General features: G+C 45.3%; 1 protein-coding gene across 1 annotated transcript; it reads left to right on the top strand.

Moving 5' to 3' along the window:
- The first annotated feature begins 4,105 nt into the window (after positions 1 to 4,105).
- LOC139420652 (gamma-aminobutyric acid receptor subunit rho-3) lies at positions 4,106 to 15,325 on the top strand. Its single transcript, XM_071170861.1, has 10 exons — positions 4,106 to 4,254; positions 4,892 to 5,004; positions 7,191 to 7,258; positions 7,358 to 7,581; positions 7,669 to 7,751; positions 7,933 to 8,070; positions 13,756 to 13,908; positions 14,317 to 14,378; positions 14,570 to 14,701; positions 15,020 to 15,325. The coding sequence occupies exons 1-10, from the start codon at positions 4,106 to 4,108 to the stop codon at positions 15,323 to 15,325; spliced, it is 1,428 nt and encodes a 475-aa protein (XP_071026962.1).
- Positions 15,326 to 27,374: the final 12,049 nt, after the last annotated feature.

The raw sequence follows: 27,374 nt of genomic DNA on the forward strand, positions 1-27,374 counted from the left end.
GAACAATGAGACAGATATTTCACTGGGTGTATACTAAGCAAAAATATAAACGCAATATGTAAAGTATTGATCCCACGTTTCATGAGCTGAAATAAAAGATCCCAGAATTTTTGATACACACAAAACCGGATTATTTGGGCACAAATTTGTTTACATCCCTGTTAGTGAGCATTTCTCCTTCGCCAAGATAATCAATCCACCTGATAAGTGTGGCATATAATTTATCCAATCAGATCAAAACATACACACACATACACAGAGAGCGGAATACATCAGAAAAGAGGGCAGAGAAATCACAGGACAGGATGGAGCAACACATGGAATCAGAACCAGGTTAGACATCGAACACATCTCCAGGATAATCACACACACTTGTTGAGTCATTACCCTCTGGTGCAGTGTTTCTCTTCTCTGTTCTAGCCTCCCACACGGGCACATGATTCAACTAATCAAGTGCTTGATGATTAATTGATTAACTAAATCAGGTGTGCTAGTGAAGGGCTAGAACAGAATTATGATCTGGTGTATACCTATGCAGAAATAACAATGTTTCTGTAACGATCGTAAGTTGAAGAAGTTGTGGACCAAAGCGCAGCGTAGTAAAAGTGTTCATACTTTTAGTTGAACTGAACACTAAATGACAAAATTAACAAAGAGAATGCATGAAAACCAAAACAGTCCTGTCAGGTGCAGAAACACAAAACAGAAAATAACTACCCACAAAACCCCTGTGGGGAAAAGCTACCTAAGTATGGTTCTGTTGGTAAAATTATGATTAAATGACTGAACAAATCATTTTAAATGTAACTGTAACTAAGTAAACTAATACTCTGTTTTATTTGATCTGATTAACAATATGAGTTCATACGATGGGATTGTGTGACACAGACAAGGAGTAATTAAAGTTAATGAACACCATTCCAACTAGGAAGAAAGAAGTGGACTGTGTAAACAGATAAGGTTGTTAACCTATGGTTGAACCGACGAAACTTAGCTCTGGGGTTTTTAGATAAGACAGTGAGTGCATTCCTAGGTTTTCTGTTAATTAGAACTGTCAGCTTAGTGGTGATTGATAATATTGAGGGGTCAAAAGTTACCTGGGAGTGTGTTAGTAAGTTAGAATGAACTTTTCACCTCACTTTGTCCCTGTCGAGAGGAGTTTCTGTTAAGCAATGAAATGACGTCATGTTTTGTATATAAACTGTTGCTCGTGGTGAAGTGGCAGCGCGCTCCGAGAATAAATTCTGTTACCTATTATTGAAAAGACTGATCTCCGTCTATTTTATGCAAACAAGAATCTTACAAATTCTCATAAAATAGATTAAGGGTTTCAATGAATGAAAACACATTGGCATCATTAAATTACAGTAACAGGTTCCCAATCAGAGACAACGATAGACAGCTGTCCCTGATTGAGAACCATATCTGGCCAAAACAAAGAAATACAAAAACATAGAAAAAAGAACATAGAATGCACACCCCACTCACACCCTGACCAGACCAAAATAGAGACATAAAAAGCTCTAAAGTCAGGGCGTGACAGTTTCCCAGTTTATAAAAGCAGAAACACTTAACATGATCACACTTAATGATACCAACAAGTATTCCGCTGTTCTTTACTTCTTTATAACTTTTATTTTAATTCCACCGTTATTTTAGCAACGAGTCCCACTGAGACCAAGGTAGAGACCAAGGGAACCCTGCATGAGACCAAGGTAGAGACCAAGGTATGAGACCAAGGTAGAGACCAAGGGAACCCTGTATGAGACCAAGGTAGAGACCAAGGGAACCCTGCACGACCAACCACAATTACTTCTACATATTAAATACTTCAATCAAAGTATAAAATGTTGATCAGAGTTATCTGGCTAACTTATGGATTCTGGTGTGTAAAAAACACCCTGGTGTTGGTTTGTGTTCTGGTTAGGATTTTTAGGGTTAGTGTTAGGAAGGAATGGACTAAATGACTTAATATTATTATTAAGTCTATAAAGTGTGTGTGTGTGTGTGCAGTGCTTTATTGTGTATAGCTCTGTAGTGACTAAGTCACTTCCAATAAAAAAGAGAGAAGGAGATAATGAAAAGCAGACTTGCGTGAGATTTTAAGAGTCCATTTTAAGAGACCATTAGGGAGGAAGAGGGGAGAGAGGAGGCCAAAGAGAGAACTGCTCCCAACTTCTTTTGAGTGAGGAGTTTGACTGGACTGAACCAACTGGTTACTTGGAGAACAAACACACAGAAAAATCACTGTGCTTTGAGGGAGAGTCAGGGGGGTAATTAGTTCGGGGGTGGGTATGACCAGTGGTGGAAAAAGTACACAATTGTCATACTTGAATAAAAGTAAAGATACATTCATAGAAAACGACTCAAGTAAAAGTCAAAGTCACCCAGTAAAGTTCTACTTGAGTATAAGTCTAAAAGTATTTGGTTTCAAATATACTTAAGTATCAAAAGTAAATGTAATTGCTAAAACATACATACGTTTCAAAAGTTAAAGTTAAAGTATAAATAATTTAAAATTCCTTGTATTAAGCAAACAAGATGATACCATTTTCTTGTTTTTTACATTTACGGAATACCAGGGGCACGCTCCCACACTTATAATTTACAAACAAAGCATGTGTTTAGTGAGTCCGCCAGATCAGAGGCAGTAGGGATGACCAGGGATGTTCTCTGTCTAGTGAGTCCTCCAGATCAGAGGCAGTGGGGGTGACCAGGGATGTTCTCTGTCTAGTGAGTCCTCCAGATCAGAGGCAGTGGGGGTGACCAGGGATGTTCTCTTGATAAGCATGTGAATTAGACCATTTTCCTGTCCTGCTAAGCATTCAAAATGTAACAAGTACTTTTGGGTGTCAGGGAAAATGTATGGAGTAAAAATAACATAGTTTTCTTTAGGAATGTAGTGAAGTAAAAGATGTCAAAAATATAAGTAGTAAAGTAAAGTACAGATACCCCCAAAAAGTAGTACTTTTTAAGTATTTTTACTTAAGTACTTTATACCACTGGGTATGACAACACACACACACACACACACACACACACACACACACACACACACACACACACACACACACACACACACACACACACACACACACACACACACACACACACACACACACACACACACACACACACACACACACACAAGAGAGAACTCAAATACTGATAGATATGTGGACGTTCAAAGACACACACTAATGCACACACACCTGGACGTAGATGTTAATCCTGTGTAATTACAGTATATGCCATATTTGTATTAATTCGCAAGTGGAGTACAACCTGATTACTGAAGGGAGTGTGTGTGTATATGTGTATGTGTGTGTATGTGCTTGTGCATGTGTGTGTGTGTGTGCCCTCCCTCAGTTAGTAGGTTAGTGAGAGATTGCCAGGGCTGCAGATAAGAGGATTTGAGTGGAATTTGTGTCATTCTATCGGCGGAGGAATAGATTTATATTGATTTTAATCAGAGAGAGACAGATTCACTGAACCACAGATAATATAGATGGGGAGAGATAGAGAGAGGCAGAGAAGGTGTCAGAGGTAAACACAGAAAGAGAGAGCAAGCAACTGATGAGAGTAGAGAGAATATTGGAGAATATAGAGGTTCTCCAAAACAAAAACACATGACACGCTGGCCGGGTGTTTCTCCACTTGGCGAGAGAGTGAAAGATCAACGGAACATCAGGACACTTTTATGAGGAGGAAGAGCTAACAACACACTCATCACATCTTGGAGTATTTGAAGAAATGCAGCTGTGTGGTGAGTGATCATCGACCACAACCATCAACATTGCAACCACAACCACAACCATCAACACTGCAACCACAACCACAACCATCAACAGTGCAACAAGGACCACAACCATCATCACTGCAACAAGGACCACAACCATCAACCCCAACCCCTGACTGTGATCGGAGCGATCATAGTTCTATTGGAGTCCCTGCTTTAAGTGACTGTCATTTATTTTTATAATATGCTTTTATTGGTCAATGTTTCCCTGGAAAAACAGTGACACATGTTATTGCTCTGTGGACTATACTGGCTACATAAAGATGAACTGAACTCCTGACCTTTAACTCCAACCCTGACCACATCATGAACGCTGTCCTTCTGGCCGTGAAGTGGCTGTGCTTGATCTGGGCCGTGACGTGGCCTGTAACCATGGTGACAGGGATCCGTAACCCAGGACGACGGAGGCACAAAGACGTTTACGTGGGGGAGCACAGCAAAAACAAACACAGAGGGTAGGAGGACACATACTATAGGCACACATGCATCAGGGTTGGGGTCAATTCCTTTTGAATTCCAGTCGATTCAGAAAGTACACTGAAATTCAAATTCTCTCCAATGTTTGGAATTGTAATTTGGTTTACTTTCTGAATTGACTGGAATTGACCCCAACCCTGGCATGCACACACATAACTCCGTAAGCCTGTAAACCACATACCTCCATAACCCTATACATCCTGTAATTCAGTGGTTCTCAAACCTCTCCTGGGGACACACAACAGTTCCATGTATTTGATCTATTCAGTGCTACAACAAAATTGTGAAATGTCTGGCAGTCCCAAGGAGAGGTTTGTGAACCATTGCTGTTATTTTTTCCTTGCACTTACTCCCCGACCTGAGGTCCACCTTGGCTTCCAGCTATATCAGTCTTCATCAAGTTACGGAGTGCCGGCCCGGAAGAAGTCTGGAGTGATTCCAGGGAGTAGCTAATTACCAAATTTGGCAGTGTGTGTATGTGGGAGGGCTGTTGTGAAAACCGCAGGCTGTGTTTCTTCAATCAAACCTTACAATTAGTCTTATTAAAGAAACATATTGCTCAACTATTGCAGGGTGTCGGGGTGTGTGGGTTTATAATGTGTGTTGTCTTTCCAGGCGTATAGACCATAAACTGATGCGGCAGGACAGCACCAAGTCTCTACTCATTAAGACTGAACAGCTGCTGAGGATCGAGGAGCACGACTTCGCTATGAGACCTGGCTTTGGAGGTGAGAAACACGCATGTCCACCATACACAGGAAACACTAAAACTAATCCAATCAGTCACTCTCTGTCCCACTTTAATGATGCGTACGATGGCCGTGCTATGAGAGGACCTGCAGGTCACTGGGTTTCCCTGAACATATCGCTCCCAAACCAACACTGACCCACATTACACGGTGTGTGTGTGTGTGTGTGTGTGTGTGTGTGTGTGTGTGTGTGTGTGTGTGTTGGGGGGGATTCATAAACAGTAATCTGGATTATAATCCAGGACTGTTGAAACAGATAGAGGGGTGGGAAATAGGGTTGGAAACAGCCCAGTTCAACCAAGGGTGGACAACAGGCCTTCATACTACCCAAACAGGTCATTGACAGTGAGAGAGAGACTGGTTTGACTGGTTAATAAGGCTTTAAATGTAATATAGAGATGTTTATTATGTTGGTTTATGAGTCACTCTGTGCAACTGGAGGAAGCAGAGGCTTAATTACAAGATGTGGTGTGTGTGTGGTTTGTTTAAATGTGAGGGAGGTTAATTTAAAACTATGTTTATTGGGCTGAAAGGCTGCTAACATTCAGAGAACATCAACATACTTCACAACCATAAAAAAATGATAAATTAAAACACACACATATAATAATCGCACCACCGTTGATGGCTGCTGTTTTACGGGCTCCTAACCAACTGTGCGATTATGTTTATTTTTTTGCATTGTTTGTAACTCATTTTAAACATAATGTTGCAGCTACCGTCTCTTATGACTGAAAATAGTTTCTGGTCACCACAACAGCGATTACTGACCTCAAACTGGACTAAGATTTTTTATTTAATGAGTCTAATGTGAAGGATATACTGGTTTATCAAGACAAGGCCCAAATTCCCGTCATCAGCGTGAAGAAAAGACAGAGAAAAAGGGGGTGGAGTGCCTTGTAAGAATTCGCCGATGAGTAGGTAAACCACCACTACCCTCCGTATTATTGGCCTGAAGTGTAATCATTGGAAAACAAACTGGACGATCTACGATTAAGACTATCATACCAACAGGACATTAACATCTGTAATATTTTATGTTTCACGAGACGTGGCCGAACGATGACACGGATAATATAGAGCTGGCTGGCTTCTCCGTGCATCGGCAGGACAGAGCTGCTGCGTCTGGTAAGAAGAGGGACGAGGGTGTGTCTATTTGTCAATAACTGCTGGTGCGCGATGTCTAATATTAAAGAGGTATTGTTCACCTGAGATAGAATACCTCATGAAAAGCTGTAGACCACACACATCAAGAGAGTTCTCATCTACATTTTTCATAGCCGTCTATTTACCACCACAAACCGATGCTGGCACTAAGACTGCACTCAACCAGCTGTATAAGACAATAAGCAAACAAGGAAATGCTCATCCAGAAGCGGCGCTCCTAGTGGCCGGGGACTTTAATTCAGGCAAACTTATATCTATTTTACCTAATTTCTACCAGCATGTCACGTGCAACCAGAGGAAAAAAATACAAGATCCCCTTTACACCACACACAGATACGCATACAATGCTCTCCCTCGCCCTCCATTTGGCAAATCTGACTATAACTCTATCCTCCTGATTCCTGCATACAAGCAAAAACTAATGCAGTAAGTACCAGTGACTCGCGCAATAAGGAAGTGTTCAGATGACGCGAATGCTACACTACAGGACTGTTTTGCTAGCACAGACTGGAATATGTTCCGGGATCCATCCAATGGATTTGAGGGGTTTACCACCTGTCACCGGCTTCATAAATAAGTGCATCAATGACGTCGTCACCACATTGACCCTATGTACATTTCCCAACCAAAAGTCGAGCTAAAGGCTAGAGCTGCCGCTTTCAAAGAGTGGGACACTAATTCGGATGCTTATAAGAAATCCCACTATGCCCTCAGGCAAACCATCAAACAGGCAAAGCGTCAATACAGGACTAAGATTGAATCGTACTACACCGGCTTTGATGCTTGTCAGATGTGACAGGGCTTGAAAAATATTACGGACTACAAAGGGAAACCCAGCCATGAGCTCCCCAGGCGAGCTAAATGCCTTTTATGCTCGCTACGAGGCAAGAAACACTGAAGCATGCATGAGGGTGTTGGTGTTTGTTTCTCTGTTTTTGGTGTTTTGGGTGAGGAGCTCTGCCAGTCCTGACGAGATGTGTGTGCGTGTCTGTTCTCAGGTGCAGCCATCCCTGTAGGCATTGATGTTCAGGTGGAGAGCATCGACAGCATTTCAGAGGTCAACATGGTATGAGCCTGTGTACCCTTTGTGTATAATCTATACACGTGTGTGCATAATCCACACACGTGTGAGTGTGTTTTAATCATGAGTGTTTGTTCTGCTCAGGACTTCACCATGACTCTGTACCTGCGCCACTACTGGAAGGATGAGCGGCTGGCGTTTCCATCTCGTAGCAACGTGAGCAGGACATTTGATGGGCGTCTGGTGAAGAAGATGTGGGTTCCTGACGTGTTCTTCGTCCACTCCAAGAGGTCCTTCATCCATGACACCACCATGGAGAACATCATGATCAGGGTCTATCCTGACGGAAGCATACTCTACAGCGTCAGGTAGAGCATCAGTGTGTGTGTGTGCTACTATATGTAGGTTTACTGTATCTTATCTATTGGCATATGATTATTATGTGGGTGTTATAGGATCACAGTGACTGCTCTCTGCTCCATGGACTTCAGCAGCTTCCCTCTGGACACACAGAACTGTTCACTGGAACTAGAGAGCTGTGAGTCACACTGACTTACACACATCACACAGCAGCACACATGCACACACACATATTTCCCTAAATACAAACCTGCACCCACACTAACAATCTGATTGCTGATTGATTGGTTAGACAAATACACACCAAACTCTCTCTCTCCCCCGCCTCCCTCTCTCCCTCTCTCCATCCCCCTTTCTAGATGCGTATAATGAGAATGATCTGATGTTGTATTGGAAGAATGGCAACGACTCTCTGAGGACAGATGAGATGGTTCTCTCTCAGTTCTTCATCAAGAAGTTCCACCCTTCCAGTGGGCTCGCCTTCTACAGCAGCACAGGTCTGTCTGGATATTTGTGTATGTGTGCTGTGTTCCATGTGTCTCATCTCTCATACCATTTAGACCAGGGGTACTCAACTACTATTTGAGAAGGTCCGGTCACACAAATTTCCTAGGTGGCAAAGGGTCCGGATAGATATTTATCGGCATAGTAACAAACCCCCACCCAGTTTTAAAGCAAATTTCTTGCAATACTACACATTTTGCCATGTCTTATGTGTTTTCATACCAAATCAAATTTATTTATATAGCCCTTCGTACATCAGCTGATATCTCAAAGTGCTGTACAGAAACCCAGCCTAAAACCCCTAGGAAAAACTCCCTAGAAAGGCCAAAACCTAGGAAGAAACCTAGAGAGGAACCAGGCTATGAGGGGTGGCCAGTCCTCTTCCGGCTGTGCCGGAACATGGCCAAGATGTTCAAATGTTCATAAATGACCAGCATCGTCAAATAATAATAACCACAGTAGTTGTCGTGGGTGGAGTCAGCACATCAGGAGTAAATGTCAGTTGGCTTTTCATAACCGATCATTAAGAGCATCTCTACCACTCCTGCTGTCTCTAGAGAGTTGAAAACAGCAGGTCTGGGACAGGTAGCACGTCCGGTGAACAGGTCAGGATTCCATAGCCGCAGGCAGAACAGTTGAAACTGGAGCAGCAGCACGGCCAGGTGGACTGGGGACAGCAAGAAGTCATCATGCCAGGTAGTCCTGAGGCATGGTCCTAGGGCTCAGGTCCTCCAAGAGAGAGAAAGAAAGAGAGAAAAAGAGAATTAGAGAGAGCATACTTAAATTCACACAGGACACCGGATAAGACAGGAGAAGTACTCCAGATATAACTAACTGACCCTAGCCCCCCGACACATAAACTACTGCAGCATAAATCCTGTAGGCTGAGACAGGAAGGGTCAGGAGACACTGTGGCCCCATCCGATGATACCCCCGGACAGGGCCAAACAAGAAGGATATAACCCCACCCACTTTGCCAAAGCACAGCCCCCACACCACTAGAGAGATATCTTCAACCACCAACTTACCATCCTGAGACAAGGCCGAGTATAGCCCACAAAGATCTCCACCACAGCACAACCCACGGGGGGGGCGCCAACCCAGACAGGAAGATCACATCAGTGACTCAACCTCAAGTGACGCACCCCTCCTAGGGACGGCATGAAAGAGCACCAGTAAGCCAGTGACTCAGCCCCTGTAATAGGGTTAGAGGCAGGGAATCCCAGTGGAAAGAGGGGAACCGGCCAGGCAGAGACATCAAGGGCGGTTCGTTGCTCCAGAGCCTTTCCATTCACCTTCACACTCCTGGGCCAGACTACACTCAATCATATGACTCACTGAAATGATGAGTCTTCAGTAAAGAGTTAAAGGTTGAGACCGAGTCTGCGTCTCTCACATGCGTAGGCAGACCATTCCATAAAAATGGAGCTCTATAGGAGAAAGCCCTGCCTCCAGCTGTTTGCTTAGAAATTCTAGGGACAATTAGGAGGCCTGCGTCTTGTGACCGTAACGTACGTGTAGGTACAGTGGGGCAAAAAAGTATTTAGTCAGCCACCAATTGTGCAAGTTCTCCCACTTAAAAAGATGAGAGAGGCCTGTAATTTTCATCATACGTACACTTCAACTATGACAGACAAAATGAGAAACAAAAATCCAGAAAATCACATTGTAGGATTTTTAATGAATTTATTTGCAAATTATGGTGGAAAATAAGTATTTGGTCAATAACAAAAGTTTATCTCAGTACTTTGTTATATACCCTTTGTTGGCAATGACAGAGGTCAAACATTTTCTGTAAGTCTTCACAAGGTTTTCACACACTGTTGCTGGTATTTTGGCCCATTCCTCCATGCAGATCTCCTCTAGAGCAGTGATGTTTTGGGACTGTTGCTGGGCAACACGGACTTTCAACTCCCTCCAAAGATTTTCTATGGGGTTGAGATCTGGAGACTGGCTAGGCCACTCCAGGACCTTGAAATGCTTCTTACGAAGCCACTCCTTCGTTGCCCGGCCGTGTGTTTGGGATCATTGTCATGCTGAAAGACCCAGCCACGTTTCATCTTCAATGCCCTTGCTGATGGAAGGAGGTTTTCACTCAAAATCTCACGATACATGGCCCCATTCATTCTTTCCTTTACACGGATCAGTCGTCCTGGTCCCTTTGCAGAAAAACAGCCCAAAAAAATGATGTGTCCACCCCTATGCTTCACAGTAGGTATGGTGTTCTTTGGATGCAACTCAGCATTCTTTGTCCTCCAAACACGACGAGTTGAGTTTTTACCAAAAAGTTATATTTTGGTTTCATCTGACCATGCGACATTCTCCCAACCTTCTTCTGGATCATCCAAATGCTCTCTAGCAAACTTCAGACGGGCCTGGACATGTACTGGCTTAAGCAGGGGGACACATCTGGCACTGCAGGATTTGAGTCCCTGGCAGCGTAGTGTGTTACTGATGGTAGGCTTAGTTACTTTGGTCCTAGCTCTCTGCAGGTCATTCTGCAGGTCATTCTGCAGGTCATTCTGGGATTTTTGCTCACCGTTCTTGTGATCATTTTGACCCAATGGGGTGAGATCTTGCGTGCAGCCCCAGATCGAGGGAGATTATCATTGGTCTTGTATGTCTTCCATTTCCTAATAATTGCTCCCACAGTTGATTTCTTCAAACCAAGCTGCTTACCTATTGCAGATTCAGTCTTCCCAGCCTTGTGCAGGTCTACAATTTTGTTTCTGGTGTCCTTTGACAGCTCTTTGGTCTTGGCCATTTCCGTTCCAATTTTCTGGAAGCTTGCTTCAGAGCTCGGGTATTTTCTGTATACCAAGGAGCTAGTTTCTTATGAGAAATGTTTTTAGTTTTTAGGGGTGCAACTGCATCTAGGGTATTGCGCAAGGTTAAATTGAGTTCCTCAGTTAGGTGGTTAACTGATTTTTGTCCTCTGACGTCCTTGGGTAGGCAGAGGGAGTCTGGAAGGGCATCAAGGAATCTTTGTGTTGTCTGTGAATTTATAGCACGACCTTTGATGCTCCTTGGTTGGGGTCTGAGCAGATTATTTGTTGCAATTGCAAACGTAATAAAATGGTGGTCCGATAGTCCAGGATTATGAGGAAAAACATTAAGATCCACAACATTTATTCCATGGGACAAAACTAGGTCCAGAGTATGACTGTGACAGTGAGTAGGTCCAGAGACATGTCGGACAAAACCCACTGAGTCGATGATGGCTCCGAAAGCCATATGATACCTGAGTGACTCAACAAAATCAATAGGGGCCACCTGGGGGTCAGGGCCCCTGGGCACGTAATCTGGCCATGAAAAATACAAGATTTAGATTGGTACGTTAGGCTAACCAGCTATCTAGCTAACATGGGTTAGTTGATCAACTGGACATTTCTGACGGGTTATAAATAGCTCTCTGACGTCTACCAGTGAATTACATAACAAGAGGAAACTGCTGATGCACAACCAAATTTCGAAATTGCACCTTGGGCATTACAGTGCCCTCAGAAAGTGTTCACACCCCTTGGCTTTTTCCAAATTTTGTTGTGTTTTGTTGTGTTACAGCCTGTGTTACAGAGTTTAAAATTGATTACATTGAGATTTTATGTCACTGGCCTACACACAATACACCATAATGTATAATGGAATGATGTTTACAAATTAATAAAAAATGAAAAGCTGAAATATCTTGAGTCAATAAGTATTCAACCCCTTTGTTTAGGTAAGACTAAATAAGTTTAGGAGTAAAAATGTGCTTAACAAGTCACATAATAAGTTGCATGGACATATTGTAATAGTAGTTTAACTTGATTTTTGAACGACTGCCTTATAATTCTGCCCTCAAACTGGACAGTATTTATCTCAATCTCTTCATTCAAAGACTCAATCATGGACCCTCGTACTGACAGTTGTGGCTGCTTTGCGTGATGTATTGTTGTCTCTACATACTTGCCCTTTGTGCTGTTGTGCCCAATAATGTTTGTGCTGCTACCATGTTGTGTTGCTACCATGTTGTTGTCATGCTGTGTTGCTACCATGCTGTGCTGTCATGTATTGCTGCCTTGCTGTGTTCTTGTCTAGGTCTCTCTTTATGTAGTGTTGTGTTGTCTCTCATCGTGATGTGTGTTTTGTCCTATATTTAAATGTTCTTTAAAAAAAAAAATGTATCCCTGCCCCTGTCCCCGCAGGAGGTCTTTTGCCTTTTGGTAGGCTGTCATTGTAAATAATAATTTGTTCTTAACTGGCTTCCTAGTTTAAATAAAGGTTCAATAAAATAAAAAAATAAAAAATATATCTGTACCCCACACATAAAATTATCTGTAAGGTCGCTCAGTCGAGCAGGCAATTTCAAACACAGATTCAACCACAAAGACCAAGTTTTCCAATGCCTTGTGAAGAAGGGCACCTATTGGTAGATTGATAAAAAAAAGCATACACTGAATATCCCTTTGAGTATGGTGAAGTTATTCATTTCACTTTGGATGGTGTATCAAGCCTACAAAGATACAGGCGTCCTTCTTGACTTAGTTGCCGGAGATAAAGGAAACTGCTCGGGGATTTATTTCACCATGAGGCCAATGGTGACTTTAAAACAGTTACAGAGTTGAATGGCTGTGATAGGAGAAAACTGAGGATGGATCAACAACATTGTAGTTACTACACAATACTAACCTAAATGACCGAGTGAAAAGAAGGAAGCCTGTACAGAATAAATAATATTCCAAAACCTGCATCCTGTTTAGACATAAGGCAGTAAAGTAAAATTGCAAAAATGTGGAAAGAATTTAACTTCATGTCATGAATACAAAGCGTTATGTTTGGGGCAAATTTAACAGAACACATCACTGAGTACCACTCTTCATATTTTCAAGCATGGTGGTGGCTTCATCATGTTATGGGTATGCTTGTCATCGGCAAGGACTAGGGATTTTTTGGTGGATAAAAATAAATGGAATAGAGCTGAGTACAGGCAGAATCCTAGAGGAAAACATGGTTCAATCTGCTTTCCAACAGACACTGGGAGATGAATTCACCTTTCAGTAGGACAACAACCTAAAACAGTAGTGCAAATATACACTGGAGTTGCTTACCAAGATGACATTGAATGTTTCTGAGTGGCCTAGTTAGAGTTTTGACTTAAATTGGCTTGAAAATGGCAAGACTAAAAAATGGCTGTCTAACAATGATAACAATCAATTCGACGTAGCTTGAAGAATTTTTTTAAGTATAATTAGCAAATATTGTACAATCCCGGTGTGTAAAGCTCTTAGAGACTTACCCAGAAAGACTTAAAGCTGTAATCGCTGCCAAAGGTGATTCTAACATGAATTGACTCAGGAGTGTGAATACTTATCTAAATTAGATATGTCTGTATTTCATTTTCAATCAATTTGCAAACATTTCTAAAAACAGGCTTTTGCTTTGTCATTATGGGGTATTGTGTGTAGATTGGTGAGAAAACAATATATTTATTCAATTTTGAGTTCAGGCTGTAACACATCAAAATGTGGAATAAGGGTATGTATGTAAGGGGTTTAGTCTCTTTGTCTCAATCTCTCACGCTGTCCCTTTCTTTCTCTCTTTTTCTCTCCCCCTCTCTCACCCCATCACCTATCTTCTCTCTCTCTCTCTCTCTCTCTCTCTCTCTCTCTCTCTCTCTCTCGCTCTCTCTCTCTATCTAGGTTGGTATAACAGGTTGTATATAAACTTCATCCTGAGGAGACATATCTTCTTCTTCATGCTACAGACATATTTCCCCACCATGCTGATGGTTCTGCTGTCCTGGGTCTCCTTCTGGATTGACAGGAGGGCTGTGCCTGCACGTGTCTCCCTAGGTAAACACAAACACACACACCAGGAAACACACCACTGAAAACACCTGGCTACACACCCAAGTTCACATGATTATACTTCTACATAAAATACCTACCATAGGTTATACGCACACTCCTCTCCTTTCAGAGCTCTACAGCCCTAACACGCCTGCCGTCCTCTCCTTTCAGAGCTCTACAGCCCTAACTCGCCTGCCTCCGTTTAGAGCTCTACAGCCCTAACACGCCTGCCGTCCTCTCCGTTTAGAGCTCTACAGCCCTAACATGCCTGCCGTCCTCTCCGTTTAGAGCTATACAGCCCTAACATGCCTGCCGTCCTCTCCGTTTAGAGCTCTACAGACCTAACACGCCTGCCGTCCTCTCAGTTTAGAGCTCTACAGACCTAACACTCCTGCCGTCCTCTCCCTTCAGGTATCACTACAGTACTGACCATGTCAACCATCATCACTGGTGTGTCCTCCTCCATGCCACAGGTAAGTGACCGAGTGTGTGCGTGTGTGTGTGTGTGTGTGTGTGTGTGTGTGTGTGTGGGTGGGTGAGGAACTAGCGAGTTTTAATTCTTACTGTGTGTGTGTGTGTGTGTGTGTGTGTGTGTGTGTGTGTGTGTGTGTGTGTGTGTGTGTGTGTGTGTGTGTGTGTGTGTGTGTGTGTGTGTGTTTTCCAGGTGTCCTATGTGAAGGCAGTGGACATCTACCTGTGGACCAGCTTCCTGTTTGTGTTCCTGTCAGTGATAGAATATGCTGCTGTCAACTACTGCTCTACGCTGGAGGAGATGAGACGACTGAAGAGAGGAAAGGTCAGAGGTCATCCATATTATACCTGGAGCAGAGAGAGCCTGTCCCTGACAGGATATTTGTGGAGTATTCTCTCTGCACAACACTGCTCTCTACTGGTTAGATAGAGAAAGGACGCCAAGAAATCATCACTCCCAGAAATCATCACAAGTTTCTCTCTAACTTTGTCCCCAGGTTGGAGACGATATTAGTTTATCTCCTAGTCTCCATAGTCTATGTGTATACATCTATAGATACACAGTATATCTATATGGAGATGTATCTGTATGTGTATATGGAGATGTATATCTGTATGTGTGTCTGTCTGTCCCCCCATTCAGCTCCCAACCTCGTACAACACCAGCAAAGCCATGGCCTTTGACGGCTGTTTCCATGACAGTGACATTGAGCTGACCCCGTTCCCCCGTCTGCCAACCTCCATGACCTCCAGCCATCACAGAACTCCACTCCAGAACCCTGAGGACCCACCCATCGAGGGGACACGTCTCCGCCGGCAACGGTCGGTGCAGGAGAACGTGGATCTGCTACTTAGCAACAGCTACTTGATTGACTCGTACTCCCGCATGGCCTTCCCTCTGTCCTACCTCCTATTCAATACCATCTACTGGAGTATGTACTCCTCCTGAGGGACCCTACTGAGTATAGTGCTGGGACCCTACTGACTATAACTCCTTCCGAGGGACGGTCCTACTGAGTACTGGGACCCTACTGAGTATGTACTCCTCCTGAGGGACCCTGCTAAGTATAGGGACCTTACGGAGTATTGACCACCTGAGGGAGGGACCTTACATGGACTTCTCCTGTCGGAATCTACTGAGGATACTACTGGCACCCTATGGAGTATGGACTCCTACTCTGGGGAAGTGTATAATACTGGAACCCTACCAAATTCTAAAGGGCACTTTTCTGTGTGTAATCCAATAATAATGTATGTAGCCCTTAATCTGCCCAGACTAAAACAATAAATGGTGGTCACTGCCAATTAAGGAATATTAACAGAGGGGAACCTTTACTATAGCTAATTGTTGAGTGATTTATGATTTTCAGTTAGTTTAAATTCTGTGGTGAATTAATGGTGTATCTTATGTCCTTTATCCACATATCCAGTCATATAAACTTAACATGTGTAAATATTTGTATGAACATAACAAGATTCAACAACTGAGACATAAACTGAACAAGTTCCACAGACATGTGACTAACATAAATTTAATAATGTGTCCCTGAACAAAGGGGGGGAAGGGGTCAAAATTAAAAGTAACAGTCAGTATCTGGTGTGACCACCAGCTGCATTAAGTACTGCAGTGCATCTCCTCCTCATGGACTGCACCAGATTTGCCAGTTCTTGCTGTGAGATGTTACCCCACTCTTCCACCAAGGCACCTGCAAGTTCCCAGACATTTCTGGGGGGAATAGCCCTAGACCTCACCCTCCGATCCAACTGGCCCCAGACGTGCTCAATGCGATTGAGATCCGGGCTCTTCGCTGGCCATGGCAGAACACTGACATTCCTGTCTTGCAGGAAATCACGCACAGAACGATCAGTATGGCTGGTGGCATTGTCATGCTGGAGGGTCATGTCAGAATGAGCCTGCAGAAAGGGTACCACATGAGGGAGGAGGATATCTTCCCTGTAACTCACAGCGTTGAGATTGCCTGCAATGACAACAAGCTCAGTCCGATGATGCTGTGACACACCGCCCCAGACCATGACGGACCCTTCATCTCCAAATCGATCCCGCTCCAGAGTACAGGCCTCGGTGTAATGCTCATTCCTTCGAAGATAAACACGAATCCGACCATCACTCCTGGTGAGACAAAACTGCGACTCGTCAGTGAAGAGCACTATTTGCCGGTCCTGTCTGTTCCAGCAACAGTGGGTTTGTGCCTATAGGCGAAGTTGTTGCCGGTGATGTCTGGTGAGGACCTGCCTACAACAGGCCTGCAAGCCCTCAGTCCAGCCTCTCTCAGCCTATTGCAGACAGTCTGAGCACTGATAGAGGGATTGTGCGTTCCTGGTGTAACTCGGGCAGTTGTTGTTGCCTGTACCTGTCCCGCAGGTGTGATGTTCGGATGTACCGATCCTGTGCAGGTATTGTTACACGTGATCTGCCGCTGCGAGGACGATCAGCTGTCCGTCCTGTCTCCCTTTTGCACTATTGTCTTAGGTGTCTCACAGTACGGACATTGCAATTTATTGCCCTGGCCACATCTGCAGTCCTCATGCCTCCTTTCAGCATGCCTAAGGGACGTTCACGCAGATGAGTAGGGACCCTGGCCATCTTTCTTTTGATGTTTTTCAGAGTCAGTAGAAAGGCCTCTTTAGTGACCTAAGTTTTCATAACTGTGACTTTCATAACTGTGACCAGCCTAGCGTCTGTAAGCTGTTAGTGTCTTAATGACCGTTCCACAGGTGCATGTTTATTAATTGTTTATGGTTCATTGAATATGCATGGGAAACATTGTTCTAATCTTTTACAATGAAGATCTGTGTAGTTATTTGGATTTTTATGAATTATCTTTGAAAGACAGGGTCCTGAAATAGGGACGTTTCCTTTTTTGCTGAGTTTATCATATCCAAGGAGCCTGAAAGCTAACATTTTCATTCATCATTCAAATCAGTTGCCATGTAGTTGAGAAATGTTTTGAATAATAATTGGATTTAAACAAAAAATGTTAAATGTCTATAATTTTTTGTTAATTACAAATTAGCTATATATACACACAAACTACCAGTCAAAAGAACAACTACTCATTCAAGTTTTTTTTAATTTTTTTTTTTTACTATTTCCTACATTGTATAATGATAGTGAATACATCAAAACTATGAAATAGCACATATGGAATCATGTAGAAACCCAACAAGTTATATAGAAACTAAATATAAACTAAATATATTTTATATTTGAGATTCTACAAATATCCACCCTTTGACTTGATGACAGCTTAGCAACCTCTTGGCATTCTCTCAACCAGCTTCACCTGGAATGCTTTTCCAACAGTCTTGAGGGAGTTCCCACATATGCTGAGCACTTGTTGGCTGCTTTTCCTTCACTCTGCGGTCCAACTCATCCCAAACCATCTCAATTGGGTTGAGGTCGGGGGACTGTGGAGGCCAGGTCATCTGATGCAGCACTCCATCACTCTTCTTCTTGGTTAAATAGCCCTTACACAGCCTGGAAGTGTGTTGGGTCATTGTCCTGTTGAAAAATAAATCATAGTCCCACTAAGCCCAAACCAGATGGGATGGCGTATCGCTGCAGAATGCTGTGGTAGCCATGCTGGTTAAGTGTGCCTTGAATTCTAAATAAATCAAAAACAGTGTTACCAGCAAAGCACCCCCACACCATAACACCTCCTCCTCCATGTTTTACGGTGGGAAATACACATATGCTGAGATCATCCGTTCACCCACACCGCATCTCACAAAGAAATGGCAGTTGAAACAAACAAAAAAACTATTTGGACTCCAGAAAAAAGGACAAATTTCCATCCACCGGTCTATTGTCCATTGCTCGTGTTTTTTGGCCCGAGCAAGTCTCTTCTTCTTATTTGTGTATTTTAGTAGTGGTTTCTGTGAAGCAATTCAACCATGAAGGCCTGATTCATACAGCCTCCTCTGAAAAGTTGATGTTGACATGTGTCTGTTGAATTCTGTAAAGAATTTATTTTGGCTGCAATTTCTGAGGCTGATACCTATAATGAACTTTTCCTCTGCAGCAGAGATAACTCTGGGTCTTCCCTTCCTGTGGTGGTCCTCATGAGAACCAGTTTCATCATAGCACTTGATGGTTTTTGCGACTACACTTGAAGAAACTGTCAAAGTTCTTGACATTTTCTGTATTGACTGACCATGTCTTAAAGTAATGATGGACTGTCGTTTCTCTTTGCTTATTTGAGCTGTTCTTGCTATAATATGGACTTGCTATATTACCAAATAGGGCCATCTTCCCCCCTACCTTGTCACAACACAACTGATTGGGGCGGCAAGGTAGCCTAGTGGTTAGAGCATTGGACTAGTAACCGGAAGGTTGCAAGTCTTGTTAGTCGTATTGCTAACGTTAGCTAGTTAACTATGTCTAGCTTGATGGATGCTTACCTACCTAGCTAGCTGACTTTGCCAGATTTAGCAACGGCCACTGGCACTTGGAACGGACTTCAGTCAGCTAAATTTGGCTAGCTAACGCGTTAGCTGTTTTACTTTGAATGAAGGCAAATCAGGGAATTGAGTCAGGTGGCTGGCAAGTGGCAACTCACCAATTTACAGCTGGCCAGTTCTCGACATGCACATTTTCAAAGTTATTAAGTTGACTAGCTAGCTAACTTAAGTTACGTATGCTCGCTAAAAAAACATCCCAAAATAGCTCACTTTATTAGTTAAGCTAAGCTCGTCTAAAATTGACATGAATGCTCTCACAAAGCCAGCTGACTGATCTTTTAAACTCTTGTCTGCCAATGTGGTGCAACAACCCACATACTGGACAGAGGTGATAGTCAGCTGTCATGGTCTCTCTGGTAAGTTGCTGTCAGATGTCCAGAGTCTGAAGCAGTAGATTGTGTCTGCGTCCTGCACCAGTTAAGCATGCACATTCTATTCTCTATCTAAATATGTCTTGCTATATATACACACACATTTCATAACCAAAAGTATGTGGACATGTGCTCGTTGAAAAACATGTAATTCCAAAATCATGGGTATTAATATGGAGTTGGTCCCCCCACTTTGCTGCTATAACAGCCTACACTTTCTGGAAAGGCTTTCCACTAGATGTTGGAACATTGCTGCTGGGACTTGCTTCCATTCAGCCACAAGAGCATTAGTGATGTTGGTCGATTAGGGCTGGCTCGTAGTCTGCGTTCCAATTCATCCCAAAGGTGTTCGATGGTGTTGAGGTCAGGGCTCTGTGCAGGCCCGTCAAGTTCTTCCACACCGACCTCAACAAACCATTCCTGTATGGATCTCGCTTTGTGCACGGGGGCATTGTCATGCTGAAACAGGAAAGGGCCTTCCCCAAACTGTTACCACAGAGTTGGAAACACAGAATCATCTAGAATGTCATTGTGTGCTGTAGCATTATGATTTCCCTTCACTTGAACTAAGGGGCCTAGCCTGAACCATGAAAAACAGCGCCAGACCATTATTCCTCCTCCACCAAACTTTACATTGGCACTATGTATTGGGCCAGGAAGTCTTCTCCTGGGACCTGCCAAACCCAAATTTGTCCGTCGGACTGCCAGATGGTGAAGTGTGATTCATCACTCCAGAGAACGCGTTTCCACTGCTCCAGAGTGGAAACGCCTCCAACCAACGCTTGACATTGCGTATGGTGACCTTAGGCTTGTGTGCGGCTGCTCGGCTATGGAAACTCATTTCATGAAGCTCCTGACAAACAGTTCTTGCTGACAAACATTGCTTCCAGAGGCCGTTTGGAACTATGTAGTGAGTGTTGCAACCAACAACATAATTTTTACATGCTACGCGCTTCAGCACTCGGCGGTCCCGTTCTGTGAACTTGTGTGGCCTACCGCTTTGCAGCTAAGCTCTTGTTGCTCCTAGATGTTTCCACTTCATAATAACTGAACTTACATTTGACCGGGGCAGCTTTAGCAGAGCAGACATTTTTTAGAAAGGGGGCATTCTATGACGGTGCCCCGTTGATAGTCACTGAGTTCTTCAGTAAGGCCATTCTACTGCCAATGTTTTCTCTATGGAGATTGAATGGCTGTGTGCTCCATGTTATACACCTGTCAGCAATGGGTGTGACTCAAATAGCCAAATCCACTTGTGTGTGTATGTACATATATATATATATATACACACACACACACACACACACACACACACACACACACACACACACACACACACACACACACACACACACATACATACATACATACATACACAGCTGAAGTCGGAAGTTGACTTACACTCGTTTTTCAACCCCTCCACTTCTTGTTAACAAACTATAGTTTTGTTTACAGACAGATTATTTCACTTATAATTCACTGTATCACAATTCCAGTGGGTCAGAAGTTTACATACACTAAGTTGACTGTGCCTTTAAACAGCTTGCAACATTTCTGAAAATAATGTCATGGCTTTAGAAGCTTCTGTACCTTCTGTACCTGTGGATTTATATCAAGGCCTACCTTCAAACGCAGTGCCTTTTTGCTTGACATCATGGGAAAATCAAAAGAAATCAACCAAGACCTCAGAAAAAGAATTGTAGACCTCCACAAGTCTGGTTCATCCTTGGGAGCAATTTCCAAACACCTGAAGGTACCACGTTCACCTGTAAAAACAATAGTATGCAAGTATAAACACCATGGGACCACGCAGCCGTCATACAACTCAGGAAGGAGATGTCTCCTAGAGATGAACGTACTTTGGTGCGAAAAGTGCAAATCAATCCCAGAACAACAGCAAAGGATCTTGTGTAGATGCTGGAGGAAACAGGTACAAAAGTATCTATATCCACAGTAAAACGAGTCCTGTATCGACATAACCTGAAAGGCCGCTCAGCAGGGAAGAAGCCACTGCTTCAAAACCGCAATAAAAAAGACAGAATACGGTTTGCAACTGCACATGGGGACAAAGATCGTACTTTTTGGAGAAATGTCCTCTGGTCTGATGAAACAAAAATAGAACTGTTTGGCCATAATGACCATCGTTATGTTTGGAGGAAAAAGGGGGACGCTTGCAAGCCGAAGAACACCATCCCAACCGTGAAGCATGTGGGTGGCAGCATCATGTTGTGGGGGTGCTTTGCTGCAGGAGGGACTGGTGCACTTCACAAAATAGATGGCATTATGAGGGATGAAAATTATGTGGATATATTGAAGCAACCTCTCAAGACATCAGTCAGGAAGTTAAAGCTTGGTCGCAAATGGGTCTTCCTAATGTACAATGAACACAAGCATACTTCTAAAGTTGTCGCAAAATGGCTTAAAGACAACAAAGTCAAGGTATTGGAGTGGCCATCACAAAGCCCTGACCTCAATCCTATAGAAAATTTGTGGGCCGAACTGAAAAAGCGTGTGCGAGCAAGGAGACCTTCAAACCTGACTCCGTTGCACCAGCTCTGTCAGGAAGAATGGGTCAAAATTCACCCAACTTATTGTGGGAAGCTTGTGGAAGGCTACCTGAAACATTTGACCGAAGTTAAACAATTTAAAGGCAATGCCTCCAAATACTAATTGAGTGTATGTAAACTTCTGACTCACTGGGAATGTGATGAAAGAAATAAAAGCTGAAATAAATCATTCTCTCTACTATCATTCTAAAATTTCACATTCTCAAAATAAAGTGATGATCCTAACTGATCTAAGAGAGGGAATGTTTACTTGGATTGAATGTCAGGAATTGTGAAAAACTGAGTTTAATGTATTTGGCTAAGGTGTATGTAAACTTCTGACTTCAACTGTATACACACACATCCGTGTCTATGAATATCCTATCTATACCCAACCAGCTTCCCTGGTGAGCAGTAGCACCCATCCCTGAGAGGAGTCCAGACATCACATGACATCAGATCAGGAGTTGGCCGTCCCAGCTAAGCCTCAGGTGCTGCTAACGCGGGAGACATGGTCACATGACCTCGGCCCAGAGCATCAACACCTGGTACCACAGCTCTCTGCTCACACGGGTCTGGTAGAGTAGATAACATGTAGGGCCAGGAGTTTTTCTCAGTAATGTGACCTGACCAATCAAACCTAGTACCTAACTAGAACCCAGAGTTTTTGTCAGGAAAACCTACTAGCTCTAAGTCATACACTGCGGATAGCCACAAGGAGGAATGTGCAGTTGTTCGTAACTTGTAACACCCATAATGATTTTATCCCTCCTGCTGCTCAGAGCTTCAGTTGTTATTTAGCCATAGAGTCACAGTCTAGGCATGCCTTCTGTAGTGGCCTTGCAGGGAGAGAGAGAGATGGTGAGAGTGTGAGTCAGTCAAATAGGGAAGAGTCAAAGAAAACAAGAGAAACAGAGGTCAAGAGGGGATAGAGTAAGTAAAGAGGGAGAGATAGAAAAAGGGGGATGGCTTCCTCTATACTCTTGCATTGGTGCTCTTCTGGCCATGTGCCAGAGTACTAATCATATTCAAACTATAACCACACACACACATACACACACACACACACACACACACACACACACACACACACACACACACACACACACACACACACACACACACACACACACACTGGGAGGCTTTCTTGAGTGGCAGGGCCATGTGAGCTCCTAAACATGTGCTATTCTGGGCAGGGGAGGAGTAAAGCAGAGAGGAGGGGAAAGCAAGGGTTAGTTTGGGGTCTTTTCTCTTTGTGTGTGAGTGAGAGGAACTGTGTCTGAGTGTTGGTGAAGTGCTGCTTTGCTGTTTAAGAAGCTGGTAGCGTAGTGAAAATGGGGTGCTGCTGCAGTAAGGAACTGAGCCCAGGCCTGCTAAGTGAGAGGACCAGGCTGCTTCAGGCATCAAGCCCAGAGGCGCTGGGGATCAAACACCAGGACAGACTACACACTAAAGCTTTGGCTCAACATGTGTCTGACGAAATGGCTCAACACACGTGTGTATCGGACGGACCGGCCAAACGGAAACTTCAGGAACAGGAGAAGAAGAACAATGTCATCCCGGACAACGTGTCGACAGGCCCCAAGGCGAGGCATAGCAGCGTCAGTGGCATGCGGAGTGGGGGGCTACTCACTCCGCAACACTCACACGAGGAGGAACTGGCTATTATTAACGCCTCCACAGGCCCCAGCATGGTCACACAGACAAACACGGACACACACACACACATGGACTCGACGGAGGCAGGCGTGCCACACACACACGCTGCCAAGGCCAGGGCCAGCTGTGGGAATGTTCCATATTTGGAGGGGAGTGTGAAGAGCCCATTAAAACAGAAGATAGCAGAGTACACTATGGATAATTCCGTTAGACAAAGGATACAGAGCACCATGGAGAACCCACCCAAACAGAAGATGGAGAAGACAATGGAGAACCTAGCGAAACAGATAGAGAATACCATTCAGAACCCAGACAGACAGAGGATAGAGAACACTGTGGAGAGCCCAGTGAGACAGAGGATAGCGGAGAACGCCCTGCTCAGGTCTACTTGGTTCAACCAGACCCCGGAGCCCGGCCAGGAAGAGACAGAGGGCTGGAGGACCCCCCTGGTCGGAACATCCCCAACCCACCAGCTGTATAATATCAGAGCTGGGGGGGATTCCACTAGAGTAGGAGCAGAGGAAGATGAGGAGGAAGACTGTGTCATCAGGGCAACCCTGGGGCGGGGTTTCAGGGCCAGAGCTCAGAGCTTCTACAGCATCTGTTCCATCGATGCTGACGACCTTGACACTGACCAATCCAACACAGAGGAACAGACAGCCTTCATCCAATCACACACAGCGGAACATACAGCTTCTATCCAGTCACACATAGCCGAACCTACAGCTTTCCAATCACATTTAGAGGAACATACAGCCTCTATCCAATCACACGCAGAAAAACCTAAAGCCAATGACCAATCACACAGAGTGGAATCTGCAAAGGCTGACCTATCGCACATAACGGAACCCAAGGCTTCTGAACCCATGGCTTCTGACCAATCAAAAACAGTTGAATTTACAGCCATCGACCAATCACAAACATTGGAACCAACAGCCTTTGACAAATCCCACGGTGAGCCCCCCGAGGCACCTGTTCTGCCGGACCTTCTCTGGAGAAGCTATGAGGACCCTCAGACTTCACAACAGGACAGCTCCATCACCCCCGGAGACACCAGGACCCCACCACTAACTGGAGACATTACAGATCCCGACATACTTGAGCTGACATCACGCCAGGAGGAGAGTGTGTGTGTGAAGGACGAGAATGTGTGTGTTAAGAAGACAGGTCTTTTGTCCACAGTGAAGACTGTTGATAGCAGCCAGGAAGGAGAAAACACAAAGATGGATTTGAACCTCCATGATACTCAAAACAATATTCCCACCACCACATACCCCTGCCCTCCTAACCCTACCCTTACAGAGGAGCAGCTCACACACAGCCCCAGCCTTAGCTCTAGCTCCAACTCCAGCCCCCTGCTTGGGGAAGTGGATGGGGCCACATGTGTAGAGGAGATGGAGAGGATTGAGGTATACCAAGCTGTCTCAGTGAGGATGATCAATGAGGGGCTGAAAGGAGAGACAGAGGAGGAGGAGGAGGAGGAGGAGACCATACTCAGCAGCACAGTGGAAACCACACTAACAGATGTATCACCAGTCTCCACACTCTCTTCACTATCCACAGTCTATCCAGTCTACGCAGTGTCTCTACCCATGGACTTTACTGTCCACTCATTCAAATCTGACCTTAGACCAGTGGATATGGAACATGAAGTTGGAACAAAACCTGATCAGTATGATATTACTTCTGACAGCAACGCCAAGCCTGATCAAAACACAACACATGTGTATGCTGGGAGACCTGATAGGGATGATGTAAAACCTACTGGAAATAACAGAAGCCCTGTTGATGACTCAGAACTCACTGATTGGCCAGTCCAGGCTGAGGATATAGTGGGGAGGTCTGCAGCAACAGAGAAGGAGCCGGAAACCAGTGTGGAACAGAAACACTGGCAGGAAATGGTTGCCATCACCAGTCACCCCACAAGAGAGAGCAGCTATCCTCAGAATTGTAGAGAGGACAGAGAGAGCAGCAATCCTTCTCAGGGTTGGGAGGACAGAGAGAGCAGCAATCTTTCTCAGGGTTGTGAGGACAGAGAGAGCAGCCATATTTCTCAGGGTTGTGAGGACATAGAGAGCAGCCATATTTCTCAGGGTTGTGAGGACATAGAGAGCAGCCATATTTCTCAGGGTTGTGAGGACAGCGAGAGCGGCCATCTCTCTGAGGAAAGAGGAGGCCCTACTCCTGTCCCTCAGGACCTGCCTAGTGGGGACATTCACTTACAGCCCTGCAAAGGTCCTCCATCCTCCTTGTCCCATTTCCTTTCAATAGGTTCAGAATGGAGAGATGGGAGGTTGAGTTCAGAGGGAGGAACTGAACCCACTGACTGCAGAAACCTGTCTGAGAAGAACACAGAAGACAGAACACACACGGAGGACAGAACACACGCGGAGGACGGAACGCACGCGGAGGACGGAACGCACGCGGAGGACGGAACACACGCGGAGGACAGAACACACGCAGAGGACGGAACACACACGGAGGACAGAACACACGCGGAGGACAGAACACACACGGAGGACGGAACACACGCGGAGGACAAAACGCACACGGAGGACGGAACGCACACGGAGGACGGAACGCACGCGGAGGACGGAACACACGCGGAGGACAGAACACACACGGAGGACAGAACACACGGGGAGGACGGAACACACACGAAGGACGGAACACACGCGGAGGACAGAACACACGCGGAGGACGGAACACACGCGGAGGACGGAACACACACGAAGGACAGAACACACGCGGAGGACAGAACACACGCGGAGGACGGAACACACACGGAGGACAGAACACACGCGGAGGACAGAACACACGCGGAGGACGGAACACACGCGGAGGACAGAACACACGCGGAGGACAGAACACACGCGGAGGACAGAACACACGCGGAGGACGGAACGCACGCGGAGGACGGAACGCACGCGGAGGACGAAACGCACGCGGAGGACGGAACACACGCGGAGGACAGAACACACGCAGAGGACGGAACACACACGGAGGACAGAACACACGCGGAGGACGGAACACACGCGGAGGACAGAACACACGCAGAGGACGGAACACACACGGAGGACAGAACACACGCGGAGGACAGAACACACACGGAGGACGGAACACACGCGGAGGACAAAACGCACACGGAGGACGGAACGCACACGGAGGACGGAACGCACGCGGAGGACGGAACACACGCGGAGGACAGAACACACACGGAGGACAGAACACACGGGGAGGACGGAACACACACGAAGGACGGAACACACGCGGAGGACAGAACACACGCGGAGGACGGAACACACGCGGAGGACGGAACACACACGAAGGACAGAACACACGCGGAGGACAGAACACACGCGGAGGACGGAACACACACGGAGGACAGAACACACGCGGAGGACAGAACACACGCGGAGGACGGAACACACGCGGAGGACAGAACACACGCGGAGGACAGAACACACGCGGAGGACAGAACACACGCGGAGGACGGAACGCACACGGAGGACGGAACGCACGCGGAGGACGAAACGCACGCGGAGGACGGAACACACGCGGAGGACAGAACACACGCAGAGGACGGAACACACACGGAGGACAGAACACACGCGGAGGACAGAACACACGCAGAGGACGGAACGCACGCGGAGGACGGAACGCACACGGAGGACGGAACGCACACGGAGGACGGAACGCACGCGGAGGACAGAACGCACGCGGAGGACGGAACGCACGCGGAGGACGGAACGCGCGCGGAGGACGGAACACACGCGGAGGACAGAACACACGCGGAGGACAGAACACACGGGGAGGACGGAACACACACGAAGGACGGAACACACGCGGAGGACAGAACACACGCGGAGGACAGAACACACGCAGAGGACGGAACACACACGGAGGACAGAACACACGCGGAGGACAGAACACACGCAGA

Source organism: Oncorhynchus clarkii, chromosome 11 (assembly GCF_045791955.1).
Source record: "Oncorhynchus clarkii lewisi isolate Uvic-CL-2024 chromosome 11, UVic_Ocla_1.0, whole genome shotgun sequence".
Lineage (NCBI taxonomy): Eukaryota > Metazoa > Chordata > Actinopteri > Salmoniformes > Salmonidae > Oncorhynchus > Oncorhynchus clarkii.

Coding starts and splice junctions, on each gene's coding strand:
- LOC139420652 (XM_071170861.1), top strand. CDS start 4,106: ATGAACGCTGTCCTTCTGGCCGTGAAGTGGCTGTGCTTGATCTGGGCC. Junction 4,255..4,891: donor AGCAAAAACAAACACAGAGG/GTAGGAGGACAC, acceptor TTGTCTTTCCAG/GCGTATAGACCATAAACTGA. Junction 8,071..13,755: donor CGCCTTCTACAGCAGCACAG/GTCTGTCTGGAT, acceptor CTCTCTATCTAG/GTTGGTATAACAGGTTGTAT.